The following is a 17,292-nucleotide window of genomic DNA, read 5'->3' on the forward strand; positions in this document are numbered from 1 at the left end:
CCAGCCTCAAGCTGGCAACCATAATTTGGGGTCTTCATGTCAGACCTGAACAATTCAGACTGTGTGCAGAGCTTTCAATGTCCCATCAGTGTCCGCTTTATGTATTACTGTTAGGAAGGGACATTTGGTCCCATGGATCTGGTCCTTCTTACCTTCGTTACAATCTCCTCCCTGTCAATAGCATCAAAAATTCACTGCCTGCCAGGGCTGCCAACCTCCATTCCGTTCCCAAGCAACCTTGTGCTCCGCTTGGATTTTTTGGTGGCGTGCAGTTATTACTACGAAGCTGAAGAAGTCTCACAACGAAACTAGACATGACCTGGGAATCTAGTCTCGTTTGGATGATACTGAAGACAAGAACTTCTCTTCATGTTTAATGTTGACCTCTAGTAGGAATAGAGGAATTCTTCTGTTAACTGCAAGATTGGTTGATCCACCCCATTTTTTCCTTTGCTTATAAACCTCCCGGGGAGCCCTGTCAATCTCCCAGAACGATGCATGACCTCCGGACAACAGAGACCAGTTCCCTTTGAGAAAACGGCTGCTTCGGAAGGTGGCCTGCATGGCTGTGTATCCCGCAGAGCAGGGGTGGTCAACCTGTGGTCCTCCAGATGTTCATGGACCACAATTCCCATGAGCCCCTGCCAGCGAATGCTGGCAGGGGCTCATGGGAATTGTGGTCCATGAACATCTGGAGGACCACAGGTTGACTACCCCTGCCGCAGAGGACCCTCCCCATCCCAAACCCTGCCCCCCTCCAATCGTCAGGAACTTTCCAACAGAGTCGGCAACCCACCCACCCCACAGCAAGGCCTCCTCCGGTACATTTTGAACCACGGAAGACCCCCCTAACCCTAACCCGCCCTCCGGAAAGCAGAAAGAAGCCAACGGGGTAACATGTATAATCCAGATATATTTATAGATTTGTCTTCTGAGATTAGCACAGGATATTAAGAAAGGTTATAAAGTAACATTGACAAGTTGTAATGTCCCCTCCCCACAGCCCTGAAGTCTATGTACAAACAAGAACACGCCACAAACAATCCAAGGCTGCCGTCCTCTCTTATTCCCGCTGTCTACCCAAAGGAAGATTGTGTGTGTGTTTCCATTTCCCCCTTTAATTTTTAAGCTCAGTACAAATATGGCTTTCGTGCAAATCGCGGAGGAGCCCGACTCCAAGCAGGAGGCACCGAGAGCCTGTTCCAGAAGGGGTGCCAGCTGACCTGGGCAGGGGACAGATGGCTTTCATGCCGGTCCTGTTGGGAATAAGCTCTGTCCTACCCTCCCCTAGTTTCCCGGAGAAGGTCCACGTAAGAGACGTGACTTCGTAACCGGACCGTGTGTTTGGCACCTTTCGTTTTGCACCAGCTCTGGGTATTAGTCCGGGGACCGGTGTTTTCCAGCGTAGCATCAGATCCAGGTTGAGATACATTTCTATCCGCCTGTTCGGACTCTATCTAGCGTGGCCAAGAAACGGAGGTCAGGATTGGGCTATGCAGCTGCATGTTATTGGGGTCCTTAAAGTAGGGGAAGAAATTTGGCTTCAGCTGATGAAGGGGTCTTAAATTCTCAACCTCCCAATCTCTCCCCAGATTTTGACCTTCAAGGGTTGCTTCTTAAGTGGAAAGGATGCCTTCGGAATCCTCCACCTTTCCATTTTTATAGCCACAACGTGCTGCACGTGTACCTTTGGCAGCAGCTTTTCGTCCCCGCCAGTCATTTGGACTTTGGCTCCCCCTCTATGGTGCCAGCGTGCCACTGTAATGCAGCATACGAAAGCTTCTTTGATACCTTTGCACGTGCAGTTCAGTCAAAGATTCGGTGTACCACATGCACAAGCAGAGAGACCTTTTCCTCAGTAAACCACACCACCCAAGAAGACTCTTCATGCCATCATGTGTATAATCCCAAGCAGGGGCTGAATAAAGTCCAGTAAATGTAACTAGTATACTAATGAAAAAAGATGGTCCGCTTGCATGTTTTTCTTTATTATCCCTCCAGTTTGTTTGTTGTCTTCACCAAAGCGCCGTCCGGTAAAAACCACTTTCAAAGTATTTTCCTCAGTGGCCGAGACAACACAAGGGTCCCTCTGTCTGGGAACAGAATCCTGAATTCTGGAAGATACTACGACTCGTATGCCTGCATTCTGCAGGGGGTTGGACTAGATGATCCTGGAGGACCCTTCCAACTCTATGAATCTAGGATTCATGCTTCGTAGATATTTTCCATGAAATCACCTTTGGGGAAACCTTAGGGCTGATCCTGCATTGAGCAGGGGGTTGGACTAGATGGCCTGTAGGGCACCTTCCAAATCTATGATTCTATGATTCCATGAAACTTGTGTTTACTGTTTGAAATTCACTCCAGAATCATAGAATCATAGAATCATAGAATCATAGAATCATAGAATCATAGAATCATAGAATCATAGAATCATAGAAGAGTTGGAAGGGACCTCCTGGGTCCTTTAGACTTCTTGTGATGTCTTTGCCACTGAAAAAGATATTTCGAAAGCGGTTGTTACCCGACGGCGCTTTGGTGATGGCTACAGATAAATTGGAGAAAAGAAAAACAGAAAAACATCCTCTTTTATTTTCACTTGTATACTAGTTATCTTTCCTGGACTTTATTCAGCCCCTATTCAGGTTTCTTTGCTTCTTGTATCTGTACCGAACAAGCTGCTTGGTTTGTCGTACATGTAACGGCATGGCTGTCGCCTCTTGCGTTGTGTTTTAATACTGTGCAAATGCATGAGGGTAACGTGGGGGGGGGGGAGCGAGCAAAGGGGAAAAGGGGACTCAGCTATGGCAAACGCTTCACCGTCCGGTTCCGGAACACATTGGAGCAACTGGAATGAAAGAGGAATGGAATGCAGTGTGGAGAAAACAATCCCAAATCATGAAGGGACATAATATGGGGAAACCATTGATTCTTCCATTCCCTTCATCCCGGAATGAACCTTGCACATGCGCACGTATGGCAATCAGGCACGTGCCCCATAGTTCACAAAGTCACATCCCATCCACTAATGCCACGTCAATCAAGAAACGATTTAGTCCAGGGGTAGTCAAACTGCGGCCCTCCAGATGTCCATGGACTACAATTCCCATGAGTCCCTGCCAGTGTTTGCTGGCAGGGGCTCATGGGAATTGTAGTCCATGGACAACTGGAGGGCTGCAGTTTGACTACCGCTGATTTAGTCATATCACAGTATTCAAACCAGGGCATCTTGACAGTAGGACTGAACATGCAGCTTGGAATCACATGGCCAACATTTTTGAGCTGGGGGGGGGAGGAGGGGATGTCGGATGATGCAGTTTGGTTCAAGGTAGGTGAACCTTCTCCCATAAGGCACTGCCTTTCAAGGATCCAATGCAATGAACCGATTGGAAAATCCCACGGCAGGTCAACGCCGCCATTGGTCCCATGTGCTGAGATTCCTGGAGGTTCTGACTGGCCGGTGTCAGAAACGGACCGCCAGACGAGGATGGCCCAAGGTCATCCAGACGAGGAGGGGCCTTCTCCCCAATATCACCAGCCTCGTTGCTTTAATTTTAAAAAAATCAAGGGATAGCCATGCACGCATGTAAAATTGCGACATTACGAGCATCATCTTGAGACTCAGGGAAAGACTACGATGGGCACGGGTCCATCCCTTGGCCACTGACACTGTTGTATAAGGATTGGCAGCTCTTTCCAAATAGCCACAAGACCTTGTGGCATGCTTCTTATCCCCCCCCCCCCATGCCTTATCAGGAGCAGCAAGATCTCACGGTACTGGGGATTTGTGTGGACTCTTGGTCTTGCAGGAAGCCTTCAAAAACAAAGTGCTTCTAGGCCAGAGTCAACGGCCCTGGGTTGGACCCGGTGCCCCTCCATCGGTTGTAGACCAGCCCTGACTTCTGATGTCAACGTTTGGGTTTCTGCCCTTTGTGTTCTGCTGTTCCAGCTTGTTTGGGATTGGTGCCCCCTCTGTCTGTTTTTAAAGCTTTTCTCTCCAGCCATCCAGGCGTGAACCATCGCAAGGCCTCCTCTCAAAGGGTTTCATGGAAACGTTCCCAGGCAAGCGGATGGATGCAGGGAGAACTGGCAGGCTCTTTTCCCCGAGCTCAGCATTTCCCCATTCTTCTAGGGCCTGTCATGCTGTGCTCCCAGGCGGTTTCCCACGGAGCCTCACTCCCCTGGAGTCTCACCAGCTCCGATCCACGACCCTTGACCTCCGTTTGGACAACCCACCACTACTGGATCTGAGACTGAGCATTTCCCCGGGTGAAAAATCCCCTCCACTCTGCCATGACGCTTCCCAGGAGATCTCGGGCTGATTGCTCTCTCTCTCTCTCTCTCTCTCTCTCTCTCTCTCTTTCAGCCTTGCCCACCTTACAGGGTTGTTGTGGAGGAGATTCCTGCAGGTGGCCCTGGGCTCCTTGTTGGGCAGAGAGAAGAAGAAGAACTGTTTTTTTTTAAATATCAAGCTTTTCACTCCTCAAAGGAGTCCCAAAAGCAGCTTCCAGACACCTTCCTCCCCCCACAACAGACACTCTGTGAGGTAGGTGGGGTGGAGAGAGCTCTAAGAGAACTGCTCTGTGAGAACAGAGAGCTGTGACTGGCCCAAGGTCATCCAGCCGGCTGCATGTGGAGGAGGTGGGGAATCAAACCCGGATTTCCAAATTGGAGTCTGCCACTCTTAACCAAAATGCTACGCTGGCTCTTGAGGAGGAGGGCAAGTGATGGAGAGTCCTTACCCGGCAATGTTCCACAAATACAGATCAATGCAATCTCATGTCCTTACATGAAGACTAATGTGAAACTAGTGATCTCTCTCACTCTCTCTCTCTCTCTCTCACACACACACACACATCCCATTAAATGCACACCTGAGAGAATCTTTAAGAGCAGGTGGAATCTGGCAACCCATCCCCACTGTACCAGCTGCAGAATAGCTGTAACCCTCATGCATCCTACAGTCCAGGGAGTTATGCGAAGGAGAGAGCAGAATATTGCATATGAATAGTGTTCATGCCCATGCATATAATCACATGCACAATCAGGATGCCTTTCCTCAGCTCAAGGGACTTTGGTCTCCAGAGACCCCCTGGACTTTTAAAACGAGGTATGCCCTGCTGTGGGATCAGCCTGAGATCTGTCACTGATTCCAACCGCCCTGTTGCTCCCTAATGGGCCGGAGGAAAGATGTGGTCACCTGGGCAGGCCTCCAAGCTTACACAATGGTAAAAATGGGTGGATCCAAAGATCACCCTTTGGGTGAAACAGGGGGGAGGCATTTGGCTTAACAACCTCTGGTGTGTGTGTGTGTGTGTGTGTGTGTGTGGATTCCTTGGAATGGCTAGATTGCAAGAATCAGTACCCTGGGAGACAGGTGGACTGTATGGCATTAGAATCCTGCTCAAGTCCCCTCCGCACCCCATTCTCCCCAGGGTCCAACCCCAAATCTCCAGGAATTTTTCCAGTCTAGCCCTAGCATTTGGGGTTCAGATGCTAACCGGAAGAATTGGTTTTTATACCTCACTTTTCATTACTTGAAAGAATCTCAAACAGGCACCCTAGGAGGTAGGTGGGGTTGAAAGAGCTCAAAGAGAACTGTTCTATGAGAACACCCCTAAGAGAACTGCAGCCTGAGAGAGCTCTGAGAGAACTGTGGTAAGCCCAAGGTCACCCAGTTGGCTGCAGGTGGAGAAAGAGAGAGAGAGAGAGAGAGAGAGAGAGAGAGAGAGAGAGAGAGAGAGAGAGAGAGAGAGAGAGAGTCAAAATGGCCTTGCGTTGTTCAGAGCCCCCAAATACAGAGGAAGATTTGAAAGCTGAGCAGGACATCAGAGAGGGAAGAGAGTATTACATGCACTTCCCAAATCTCCAGCTTTTTTGGAAAAGGGGTGGGAGAAAATTACAAAGATGACATAGACAAGTGGATAGATGGGAGTCCATGGGAGTTGTCGGAAGGCCATGAAATTTGCTTTTGTGAGTGTGTGTGTGTACCGCCCAGGCATCCTTAGTCGGGTTGTTTGTCAAGGAAAAAGAGGAGGGGGCCTGGTTTAGTTGTCATGAAAAATTACTCTAGTTAAGAATTCAGGGCCTTGGTGGGCGTGGAGGCAACCTCTGCAGATATGCAACTCAGATATGCAATACTTAAAGGGGTGTCATTAGATCTGTTCCTACAAATCTCATTGGGAAAGTCAAATGCAGTTTAGGTGTTTTTGGTATACCTTTTTAACCTGAAACAGAGAAATGAGCCAGACTTTTCTTATAATATGAAGACCAGGTTCTCTTTTTGGCTTCTTATAAGTAACTTGAATCAGGAATGACTTTGTTAATCCCCCCCCCCTACACACATACACACACACACACACACTGGAAGTGATGTTGGTACGTCAAAGATGTTGGGGCAGTGACACTCTGGCTTTTGGGCAAACGTCTATGGTAGAATTTGCTTCTAACCATAGAGTTTTGCCCCCAAACCAGAAGATAACCGATAACCCCAACTTCAGGGTAAGGTCAGCATGTCATGTTAAAATGTGGCATTCTTTTGGTTTGGGGTAAATTGGGCAGGGGGGCATGGGTAGGATGAGGTGCATCCAGAAAGCAGAGGACCCCCACCGGGACCAGTGGATCTGGCAACCCTAAGCAACCGGCAGGGGTGTGTTTGTGTGTATGACTTGACTGGATCAAAGACAGGCCTAGGCAGTCATTGACCCATCACTTCTGGTCATGGTGCATTCTAGGAATTTGGGCAGAAACTCTATGCTGGAAGGTATTTTTACCATAGAGCTTTTGCCCAAATACCAGACTATCCACACATCACCAGGCATGTGATGACATCACTTCCAGTAACATCGCCACCCACCAGCAATGCTGGCCATATCTTGCTAAGCCCCTTCCTCAAACCTCACACTCCCCCAGCTCCATTCCCAAAATATCCAGGTGTTCCCCAACCCAGAGCTGGGGACCCTACAGCGGCTTCCTGCATTCCCATGTGTTTCTCATGGAGAGGCTAAAGTGGGATGGAATTTTGGGCTCAAAGTGTCCCTGAGAACATGCCGAAAATGGGACATGATAACAGATGGATGGATGGACAGAAAGATTTGGCTGAGATTTCGAGCATCGTCAGAGAGTGACACACCTATTCGATATTTGGTGACTATCCAGGGGAATATCTGTTGAATATTCGACACATGAGTCCACTAAGTAAAATTTGCGTCAGGACTTGGCCCCAGCGCCCGCCGAACGGGTACGGTCGTTCCCAATCCGATGTCCGCATAGCTTTGGGGGAAATCATGAGACGTCAGGCTGGAGGAGCGCCACGGAATCAAATCTCTCCACGCTCTGCTAATAAAACGGCCAATAAATCTTTGTGGGGCTGCAATCTTAACAGCTTGTCTCTCAGGAGCCATCTCGTGCCTGCGCTTGACGGACGCGTCAAAGGCAGAGAGGGTATCGGTCTCGATGCCTGGCGGAGATGGAGCGGCGGCTTTCATTGAAGCAAGCCTGCTCCCCCGGGGCGGTGCAAGATGAGGCCACTGATTGGCACCTCCCTCTGTGACCTCAGCAGAAATCCAGCCAATCGTCTCCTCGTCCACTTTCAAGGGAATAACCACATCCCAAGAGGGATTAGAATGCCCGTCCCGCTTTCAACCATACGGACAGCCAAATTTTGCATGGAAATCTGATATATTGATTGAAAAACTGAGATTGGGGGGGGTGTTGCAGGTAAGGGTAGGGTCGCTGACTTCTGGGTATCACCTGGAGACCTCCTGGAATTGCAAGAGCTCTCCAGGCAACAGAGACCTGTTCACCTGGAGAAAATGGCTTTGTTGGAATCATAGAATCACAGAGTTGGAAGGGGCCATACAGGCCATCTAGTCCAACCCCCTGCTCAACGCATTGGGCCTCAAACGTCACCCCTTCAGCCTCCTCCCCCAAATCTACAACAGTGACTCTCATCCTTGGGGGTCTTGATCCCATTTGGGGGTCACTTGGCCCCTCCTGTGGGGTCGCCAGGTTGCTAGCCGCTGTGGCGGTGGCCACTGGCAGAGGCGGGTAGAGGCAGCGGATCCACGGCACTGGCCTTGATTTTTGTGCACCTGGAGGAAGAGGAGGGTCACGGCAGTAGGAAGGTTCAGAACCGCTGATCTACAGGTTTCCCCCAACCCACAGCTCGCATCCCTAGGTATGGATGCATTCCAGAAGGCGTGTTTGAAATAGCCATACGACAGCACTGTTTTGATAAACCAGACAGCGGACAGATTGAAACCCAAAACTTCCCCACCCCCCTTTTTTAAAGAAGAAGTAGAAGACACCTGTGTTTAGAAGTAGCTTTAGATTGCACATTCGCTCTCAACTTTTGATAACATCTTGTTGTCGTCATCGCAAAAAGCCTCTTACTGCTCATCCCAAAGCACCATCCTAGACAATCCAAGCTGGCCAGGGAAGGTTAAGCCCTTCAATCGATGGCCCTCAACCCGAGCATTCCCCTCGTGGGCAGGAGTCGAAACCTCAAGACTCAGTTGCGATAACTCCGTCTTACCTGTCACCGGGAAGAGCAAACGGGTGGTGGCAGTGGGACTCGCCAAAGGGAAAAGATCAGGGGTTAAAAGGCAAGTGACACAGGTCAGTTTAGAGGAGACGCGTCCTTCCCACGCCCCGTGTTTCACGCCGGGATTAAAGAAGCGCTAAAGGTGGTGTTAACATGCGGGTCAGCAGGGAGTGCTTCGGAGGAGCAGTAATTGCTTCATGCTAGGAGAGGCAACCGGGGTTTTTGAAATCCCGCCCGAAGCCCTCTGAGCTGGCCACGTCACCTCTCGTGAGCATGACACGCGAGCCACTCAACACTCACACATGCGCAACCGGGAAGACGCGGCGCACTCTGTTTGGGCAACCCTCTCGCCTACACGTACGCAAGGGCACCCCTGAAGTCTCACATGGAAGCCCAGATCTTTGGTGCCCCCTGGTCGCGAGGAGACCCGCGACCCCCGCTTTCTGCCCAAATAAAGAAACGGCGAGGAAAATAGGAAAGAAAAACGATGGAGCCCCTTTTGGAGGACTCACGTTGGCTGACTTAGAAGACCGTTCCCAGGGCTAAGGTCATTTTGTCTCTGTTATTTATGCCCAACCTCTAGTCCTCAGAAGAAAACTGGGTTTCGAGGCGGAGTTGCCGTTGCCACCTCTTGTGGCAGTGAGTTCCATGAATTAATGATGCATCATACAGGGGGGGAGAACGCTTTCCCCCTGTTTTAAGTGCAGTTTCATAGCCTGACTCCTTAAGTTCTAGGATAAGGGTGAAGAAGAAAAAGCTCAATCTCTCTTTCACTCTCCTCACACATTCACCATTTCCACACTGGGCACAAAAACAGCTTGATTTCTGGAATTCCACTTTAGCCTCTCTTTCTCTACCTCCCCAGGGCCAGTTTCAGATCTCGAGGGGCCTTGGGTGGAGGATACCCAGGGCCCCCCCTCTCCTCTGCTTGCCACTACGTCCCCCTCTCATGCAACCCATCCTACCCACTGACCACCTGCTTGCACATCCTTCTTTTCCCCAAGCCCGATCTCCACCTGTGTTCGCAGATGCTTGCAGGGGTGATGCTCGGTCAATGGCAGTCAGCCCAGCCAGAATACCCCGGCCGGGACAACTGCCCAGGTTTTGGGTGCGCTTTCTCCTGTCCCCAGGTTCTGCAGCGAGAACGGGAGGTTTGCACATGCTCCACAATCCTCTGTGCCTCCCTCATCTTATGAGAAATCTGGGTGGACATTGAGCACCAGTTCTGGCACGCTGCATTCATTTTTTTGCTCTATGTTTGTGGGGAAATAGATGCAAGCTCAAAAAAGGAAGTTAAGGAGGTCTTTAAAGGAACCTGCATCAAGTGTCCCTGACATGGGGACTGTAGTTGCCATGGCACCTGCTGACTCCTTTTCTGGCACCCACGTAGGTGGGGCCAGGTAGGGCTTTTGCCCAGCAAGGCTTCTGATTGGCCATTAGAGATTTGATTGGCTGTGCAGGTTTTTATTTTTTATGTTGCTTTGGAAGCAGCTTTTACCACAGCTTGAGGATCTCTGCTGTGTTACTGAAGAGAAGCTGTGGCAGCCATTTTGTGGCTGGCTGGGCCCCCGGTGGCAGCCATTTTGTGGCCCCACCCACCATGCCGTGTCCAACTTCCAAATGTTCCCACAGGCTGGGGAACCCTGATTTCGACTAAGGCAATGTCCATCCAGCTCAAATGCTGTCTCTCTTTCTGGGCCTGGGAACCCCGAAGCAAACTTCATGGTGAGAATCCCTCCCTCAGCTCTGCTTTCAGCGCTTGATAAAACCTATCAAGTTTCTAGCCCTCCTTGAGAAAAGCCTGAAAATCACAGTTGGAGTTGTGCCATTAAAAAAGAAGAAGCAAAAGAGCAAAAACAATCCAATGGAGCTCTCCTGTCTAAAAAATTAAACACCTCAAAGCAAATCCTATGACTTTGGAAAATATCATCACCCCCTAATGAGATTCAGGGTCAATTCATACAGGGGTTCCTGATCCCAGCTTGGGGGGCTGATTCGCCTCCAGAACGGCTGGATTTGAGTCAAGGAGCCCTTTCAAGACCAAGGAGATTTTCGTGATACGAACTTTCCAGAGTCAAAGCTTCGACAGTTCATCCTCTGAAAAGCTCATTGGTCCCTTGAATCCGGCCGTACTTCTGATTCTCAGATTCGTTGGATCCAGGCAGGATAAATGGCTTGGCTTACTGACTATTGTTTTAAAATTATTATTATTTATTAGATTTGTATACCGGCCTCCTGAAATCGGCTCAGGGCGGCGATGGGGATGTCAAATGGCCGCCTCGGCCATTGTCCTGCCTCACAGCCTTCTTAGCATTCAAAAAGCAGAAGCCCCTCCCCCAGTCTGAAAACCTTGCTTATTTCAGGGGAAGGTGCCATCCTCAACATCCCAAGATGCTCTCTCCTAGGGAGGCATCGCCCGGCACCCCTCACCGTCAGGCCTCGATCTGCCTCTAGCCCAAGGAAGACACAGGAGGGTAGAAACCCTTTTGCACTGAGATGTGGTGGCTGTAAACCAGGAGGGATCCTGGGGAATTGGGGCCTCTCCTTAGCCTGCCCCCGGAAGCACCTGGGACCCCCATCCAGGGACCCCCTTCCCATACTGGGAAGTATGCCAGGGGTTCTGGGGTGGCACCAACACAACCGCTTTTTTGTCCTGGGTTTGGGTAGGAACCGGAACCGGGTAGCTGGCACCCCTTGGTACACTGACGCACAACGACTTTCTCCTCTCAAACAAAGAGACTCAACTGGGTCAACAAAACCATTTCAAAGGATAAAATCAGCTAGGTTTCGCTCTCCCGCCTGCTCCCCATTACCTGGCACTGAGCAGTCCCAGACCAGAAATACCACCAATGGGTGGCTCCAGAGGGAGGCTCAGTTGGGTGTCTGTGAGGTGTCCAAGACAGTTAAAGCATTCGCTGCCCTCATTCTCTTGGGGGGCACCCAAGAAAATCACAGGGAGCATCAGGGGATTTTCAGTTTCACAGGTTCCACATCTTCTAGGGACCCACTGAGGTGGGTGTGCCCGAAATCTCAGTTTGTTAACTATTCCAATTTGGGCCTTCTGTTCCAGATGTGGCCTCTCCACACTGAAAACCGATTTGTCTCGTCAGGTTCCAAAACTGTAGGCTCCCTGGTTCCCCCTTCCCCTCTATTTCCCCAGCTATTGTGGGACAAATGTAAGAATGTCCAATTTGGAGAGGGGGAGCCCCTGACTCCTCGACTGGCTGCCCCTCCCCCTCTTCTGCCACGCCAGCTGATTTGATCCTCGATCCGAAACCCAAAATCAGAACAACGCCAAAGGAAAGCAGAGGTTACACCAACCAAATCCTCTAATTCCCCCACACCGCCCTCCCACTAGCAAGACATTCCAAACGAAACAAGAACAGAGATTGAACCGAAGGGAAAAGAAGTCAAAAACAGAGCACGCCATTCAAAAGAAAAACAACCTCCAAAAAAGGAAGGAAGGAAGGAAGGAAGGAAGGAAGGAAGGAAGGAAGGAAGGAAGGAAGGAAGGAAGGAAGGAAGGAAGGAAGGAAGGAAGGAAGGAAGGAAGGAAGGAAGGAAAAGAGAGAGGGGGAGGAAGAGAGAGATACAGAGGAAGGAAGGAAGGAAGGAAGGAAGGAAGGAAGGAAGGAAGGAAGGAAGGAAGGAAGGAAGGAAGGAAGGAAGGAAGGAAGGAAGGAGGGAAAAGGAAGGAAAGCTTCACTCACTCTCCAGTTCTGTTTGTATAGTGCGAGTATGGCAGCCGCAGATATGTAGGTACAAGCAAGCGGGAACAGGGTTTTTTTTGAGGGGTTCTCAATGTTCAGGTTTTTTTTTTTTCATTTAGTAACAATGTTTTATACAAGTTCAAAGAAGCACTGTGAGCCAAGCCGATCTCTCTTTCTCATTCACTGTCCGCCGCCGCTCTGGGTTCCCACCATCGTCCCTCCGTCTGTCTGTCCGTCCGTCTATCCTTCCGCGGGCGCGAGAGAAATGCCATTGACGTATCGGTTGGGTGGGTTCCGTTGGTCGTTCAGTTGAGGTCGGGTCCCGGTTTGCCACTTGCCCCCCCTGCTGCCCTGCACACGCCCCACCCTCCCCGCTCAGATGAAATACTCCTTCTTGTCATCGCCGCCGGTCTGACCTCCCTCCGCGTTGATGATGGCCGTGTCCGCGTCGGGGGCGTCGTCCGAACCTTTGGCCTCGTGGGTCAGGTAGGTACCTGGCGTTGGGGAAGGCGGGAGGAAGGGAACGACAAGGTGTCACTAATACAGGTGGCACGTTACTCCTAAAGCGATCGCTGAAACGGCTAAAGGATGTGATAATAAGTGTTGGAAATGTAAAGAAAAAGTAGGCGCCTTTTGTCGTATGTGGTGGACATACAAAAAGGTTTATGAATACTGGGCAAACGTTCGTACTATTATAGAAAAGATGTTTGATTTAAAATATCCACTAAAACCTGAACGTAAGTTATTAAGTATACCACCGCAGTGCCTTCCAGCTTAAACAAGGACACTATTCTTCTATGCGACGACAGCAGCCAGACTGGTAATGGTCAAAAATTGGAAATCGCAGGACTCACCCCCGATAGATGACTGGTTAGATAAAATGGTAAAAGGTATCCCCTGTGCAACACCAGGCCATGTCTGACCCTTGGGGTGACGCCCTCCAGCGTTTTCATGGCAGACTCAATACGGGGTGGTTTGCCAGTGCCTTCCCCAGTCATTACCATTTACCCCCCGGCAAGCTGGGTACTCATTTACTGACCTCAGAAGGATGGAAGGCTGAGTCAACCTTGAGCCGGCTGCTGGGATCGAACTCCCAGCCTCATGGGCAGAGCTTTCAGACTGCATGTCCTCTGCCTTACCACTCTGCGCCACAAGAGGCTCTTAAAATGGTAGACTTAGCCAAAATGGCAAAATTAACACCGATTGACAATGGGAAAACAGAAGAAGGCTTTTGAGAACATTGGAGCTAAATAAGCTCAGAAGATCTCTGAATGGAGGAGAGGCAAGGCCTATCTGCCCAAACATGTTGTAGCTCATTTTTTTACTATGTATTTGATATTACGCAATCTTTCTCTCTTGTATAAAAAGGAAAATATGAATAAAAGAAAACAAAAAAACAAGGAGTCACTAATTCGGTAGGAAAACTGGACAGCGGGTAGGCGGATTTCCGCAAAATGGAAGAACCGCGGTCGTCATGGCTTCCAGTTGGATGGATGGGAAAGACCAAAAGAGAGAAGCCTGGGACATGCTTCCATCCAAATCATAGCCCAATTCCCCAATTTGAATTCTCCCACATACTTTGATATTCCTGCCAGAGGGCATCCAGATGAGCTGGAAGCAGAGAAGCGTGTTATTAAAAATCTCTTTGACCCATGAATATGCCATGGACGGAGTCAGACTCTTGGGTCCATCTCATTTGAAATCGTCTCTTCTGTCCAGCAGCAGCAGCCCAAGTCCTCAAGAGGGGAAAGATTTCTCCCAACGTTTTGCATGAAGGTCCTTGACCTTCAAGTTGTCGGCAATTGAATGTGGGCTCTAATATTGGGTCACCAACTCCGGGTGGCACCCGCTATTACCACTGCTCTCTAGAGCGGGGGTAGTCAACCTGTGGTCCTCCAGATGTTCATGGACTACAATTCCCATGAGCCCCTGCCAGACTACCCCTGCTCTAGACAACCGAGATCAGTTGCTTTGGAAAGGGTTGCTTGGGAGGGTAGATATTATGGGATTGCAGCCATGAGAGGTCCATCCCCTCTCTCAAACCCTGTCCTCTCCGGGCTCCACCCCCCAAAAAAGTCTCCAGGTATTTCCAAGCCCAGAGCCGGTGGCGACCCAGACATGCCCTGTATTTGTAGTGATAGTTTGAGAGGATTTTCCAAATGGGATAAAATATATTGGCCTTCCCTTTCTCTTTGGCCTTGGTGACTATACGACCAAATCTGATTGGCTAGAGGGGCCTATGATGTCATCATGTCAGCTATGTCAGGGGTAGCCAACCTGTGGTCCTCCAGATGTTCATGGACTACAATATAAAAGAGCCCCTGCCAGCAAATGCTGGCAAGGGCTCATGGGAATTGTAGTCCATGGACATCTGGAGGACCACAGGCTGACTACCCCTGAGCTATGTGATCCCTGATTGGCTGGACCGCATAGCTGGCTGTGAGCATTAAAAAGAAGAAAAAAAAACACAAGAGCTGGCCACACAAAGAAGCAATTGAAAAAGGACAGGAGGTTTTGGAGAAGGGGTATTTTCTGACAATATCAGGCCCCTAAAGCTGCTTTTTTGGAAAACCCAGGATGGCTGCTTAGGGTCGCTTGCACTCTGTTGGAAAATACCTGGAGATGGGGAGTGGAACTTGGAGAGAGCAGGGCCTGGAGAGGGGACTGGTGTCAATGGGGTAGAATGCCACAGAGTCTACCTTCCAAAATGGCCATTTTCTCCAGAGGAACTGATCTCTGTGGCCTGCAGATCACTTGAAATCCTGGAGGAGCTCTCCAGCCACTACCTTGAGGGTGGCAACTCTATGGTTGGTGCAGTGTCAGAACCCAGCAACTCAGGGTTGCCAGCCTCCAGGTTCAGCATGGAGATCTCTTTCTATCACAATTTATCTCCAGGCAACAGAGATCAGCTCCTCTGGAGAATATGGCTCTCTTGGAGGGTGGAATCCCTGTGGAGGTCCCTCCCCCTCAGCAAACCCCACCCTCCCCAGGCTCCGCCCCCAAATTATCTCGGCATTTCTCTGCCCAGAGCTGGCCACCAACACGGCTACTGCCTGCATGGCCCTGTTCCAGGAGGCTGCTCCTTGGCGAAGCAAGAGTGGGGCAGACTGCTGGGAAACAAGCTTTTTCACAAATGTGCAAATTATTATTAATTTTCTAGAACGCCTGCCCTAATTAGACATCGTACATCAAACCCAACTGCTTAATGTGCGCTGGGACAAACAAGAGGGAATAGAGAAGGAAGGGAAAGGGCAATTGAGAAAGAAGCAGATGCAGCTATGGGAACTTCAGATTTGGCTGCCATGAGGGAGGAAGACAGGAGGAGGAGGAGAAGAAGAGTTGGTTCTTATATGCCGCTTTTCTCTACCCAAAGGAGTCTCAAAGCAGCTTACAGTCACCTTCCCTTTCCTCTCCCCACAACAGACATCCTGTGAGGTGGGTGAGGCTGAGAGAGCCCTGAGATTACTGAAGAAGACGAGTTGGTTCTTCTATGCCGCTTTTCTCTAACCGAAGGAGTCTCAAAGAGGCTTACATTCGCCTTCCCTTTCCTCTCCCCACAACAGACATCCTGTGAGGTGGGTGAGGCTGAGAGAGCCCTGAGATTACTGAAGAAGAAGAGTTGGTTCTTCTATGCCGCTTTTCTCTACCCGAAGGAGTCTCAAAGTGGCTTACATTCACCTTCCCTTCCTCTCCCCACTACAGACACCCTGTGAGGTGGGTGAGGCTGAGAGAGCTCTGATATTACTGAAGAAGAAGAAGAGTTTGTTCTGATAAGCCACTTTCTCTACCAGGAGGAATCTCATAGTGGTTTATAATTGCCTTCCTTGTGACACCCTGTGAGGTGGGTGAGGCTGAGAGAGCCCTGATCTTCCTGCTCGGTCAGAACAGCCTTATCAGTGCTGTGGCGAGCTCAAGGTCACCCAGCTGGCTGCATGTGGGGGAGCGGGGAATGAAAGAATGAACAGAGATGAGGGATTTGTAGGACGGACGAAGATGAGGGGCCGTTGTCATCTTGGTGTTCAGAGAAGGAGCTCCAGGCCTGAGAGGTGGTGAGAGGCAATTTCCCCTTGGCCCTTGTGGAAATTCCCCTGTGGGTTGCCTCCCACCCTATTTTTTTTCATTTGGGCATAATGAGGATAATTTTCAAAATGATCTATTCCAAGATTAGATCAGACCCCCTTTCTCACTGCTCCATCTTTTCAGTGCGTAATTATGCACACATGTGCTTCTCCTGTACGTTGTTGGGATGCCACATGGGAACAGAGCTGAAAGGAACCTTAAGAGTCATCTAATCCAACCCCATGCACAATGCACAAAATTTGCAGCTACCTCTCTTCCCCACTCCCCCAGTGACTCCTGCTCTATGTTCTCCAGAGGAGGCAAAAACCCTTCTGCATCCCTGTGCCAATCAGGCCTGGAGAAAAATTCTTTCCTGACCCCAGAATGGTGATCGGCGTGACCCTGGGCAGATCAGAAAGGGCCACAAGAGCCAAGAATGGACACAATCCCTTCTGCCCACTCACAATCTGCCTAAACTCACAGAATCAGCATTTCTGTCAGATGGCCATCTAGCCTCTGCTTAAAAACTTCGCAAAAAGGAGAGCCCCTTCCCCCCCCCAGGAAGCCTGCCCCACTGAAGAACTGCTCTGTCAGGAAGTTCTTCCATTAGATTTAATTTCAATCTGTTGGACCAAGCTGCATGTATAGTTCTGCTCTGATTGCTTCCCCCATCCTTTCGGGATGTACATATTGATCACGTAACTGGGAGTGGGGGTGGGAGAAGATGGATATGAATGTCTGTCTGGTGCTGAGTTGTGCACACACCCCACACTGTGTGCCATTTGGAAATTTAAAACAACATATACCAGAGGGCTCCTCAGGCACTGTTTGCTCTTTACAAACAAGATCAGGCAATTGGGAAGGTCCCAATCCAGAGAGATGGCTGGAGAACTGCATTTCTCTAGCGAATTTCTAGGCCCCTTAGAAAGCTAGGCCCCTTAGAAAGCTTACAAATAAAAGCACGACAATTCTGAACGC

At 49.9% G+C, this 17,292-nt stretch overlaps 1 protein-coding gene across 3 annotated transcripts in view; it reads right to left on the reverse strand.

Annotated features, from left to right (window-relative positions):
• Window positions 1-893: 893 nt before the first annotated feature.
• The window catches only part of CADM3 (cell adhesion molecule 3), a 192,749-nt gene continuing 176,350 nt past the window's right edge, over window positions 894-17,292 (reverse strand). For all 3 annotated transcript variants that reach the window (XR_013228566.1, XM_077323491.1, XM_077323500.1), the window contains one exon: window positions 894-12,749. Coding sequence is in view for 2 of the 3 variants with exons in the window: in XM_077323491.1 (XP_077179606.1) it covers window positions 12,631-12,749 (119 nt within the window). In the remaining variant the exon portion in view is untranslated. The remainder of the gene's footprint in view (window positions 12,750-17,292) is intronic.

This window comes from Paroedura picta, chromosome 1 (assembly GCF_049243985.1).
Source record: "Paroedura picta isolate Pp20150507F chromosome 1, Ppicta_v3.0, whole genome shotgun sequence".
Classification (NCBI taxonomy): domain Eukaryota; kingdom Metazoa; phylum Chordata; class Lepidosauria; order Squamata; family Gekkonidae; genus Paroedura; species Paroedura picta.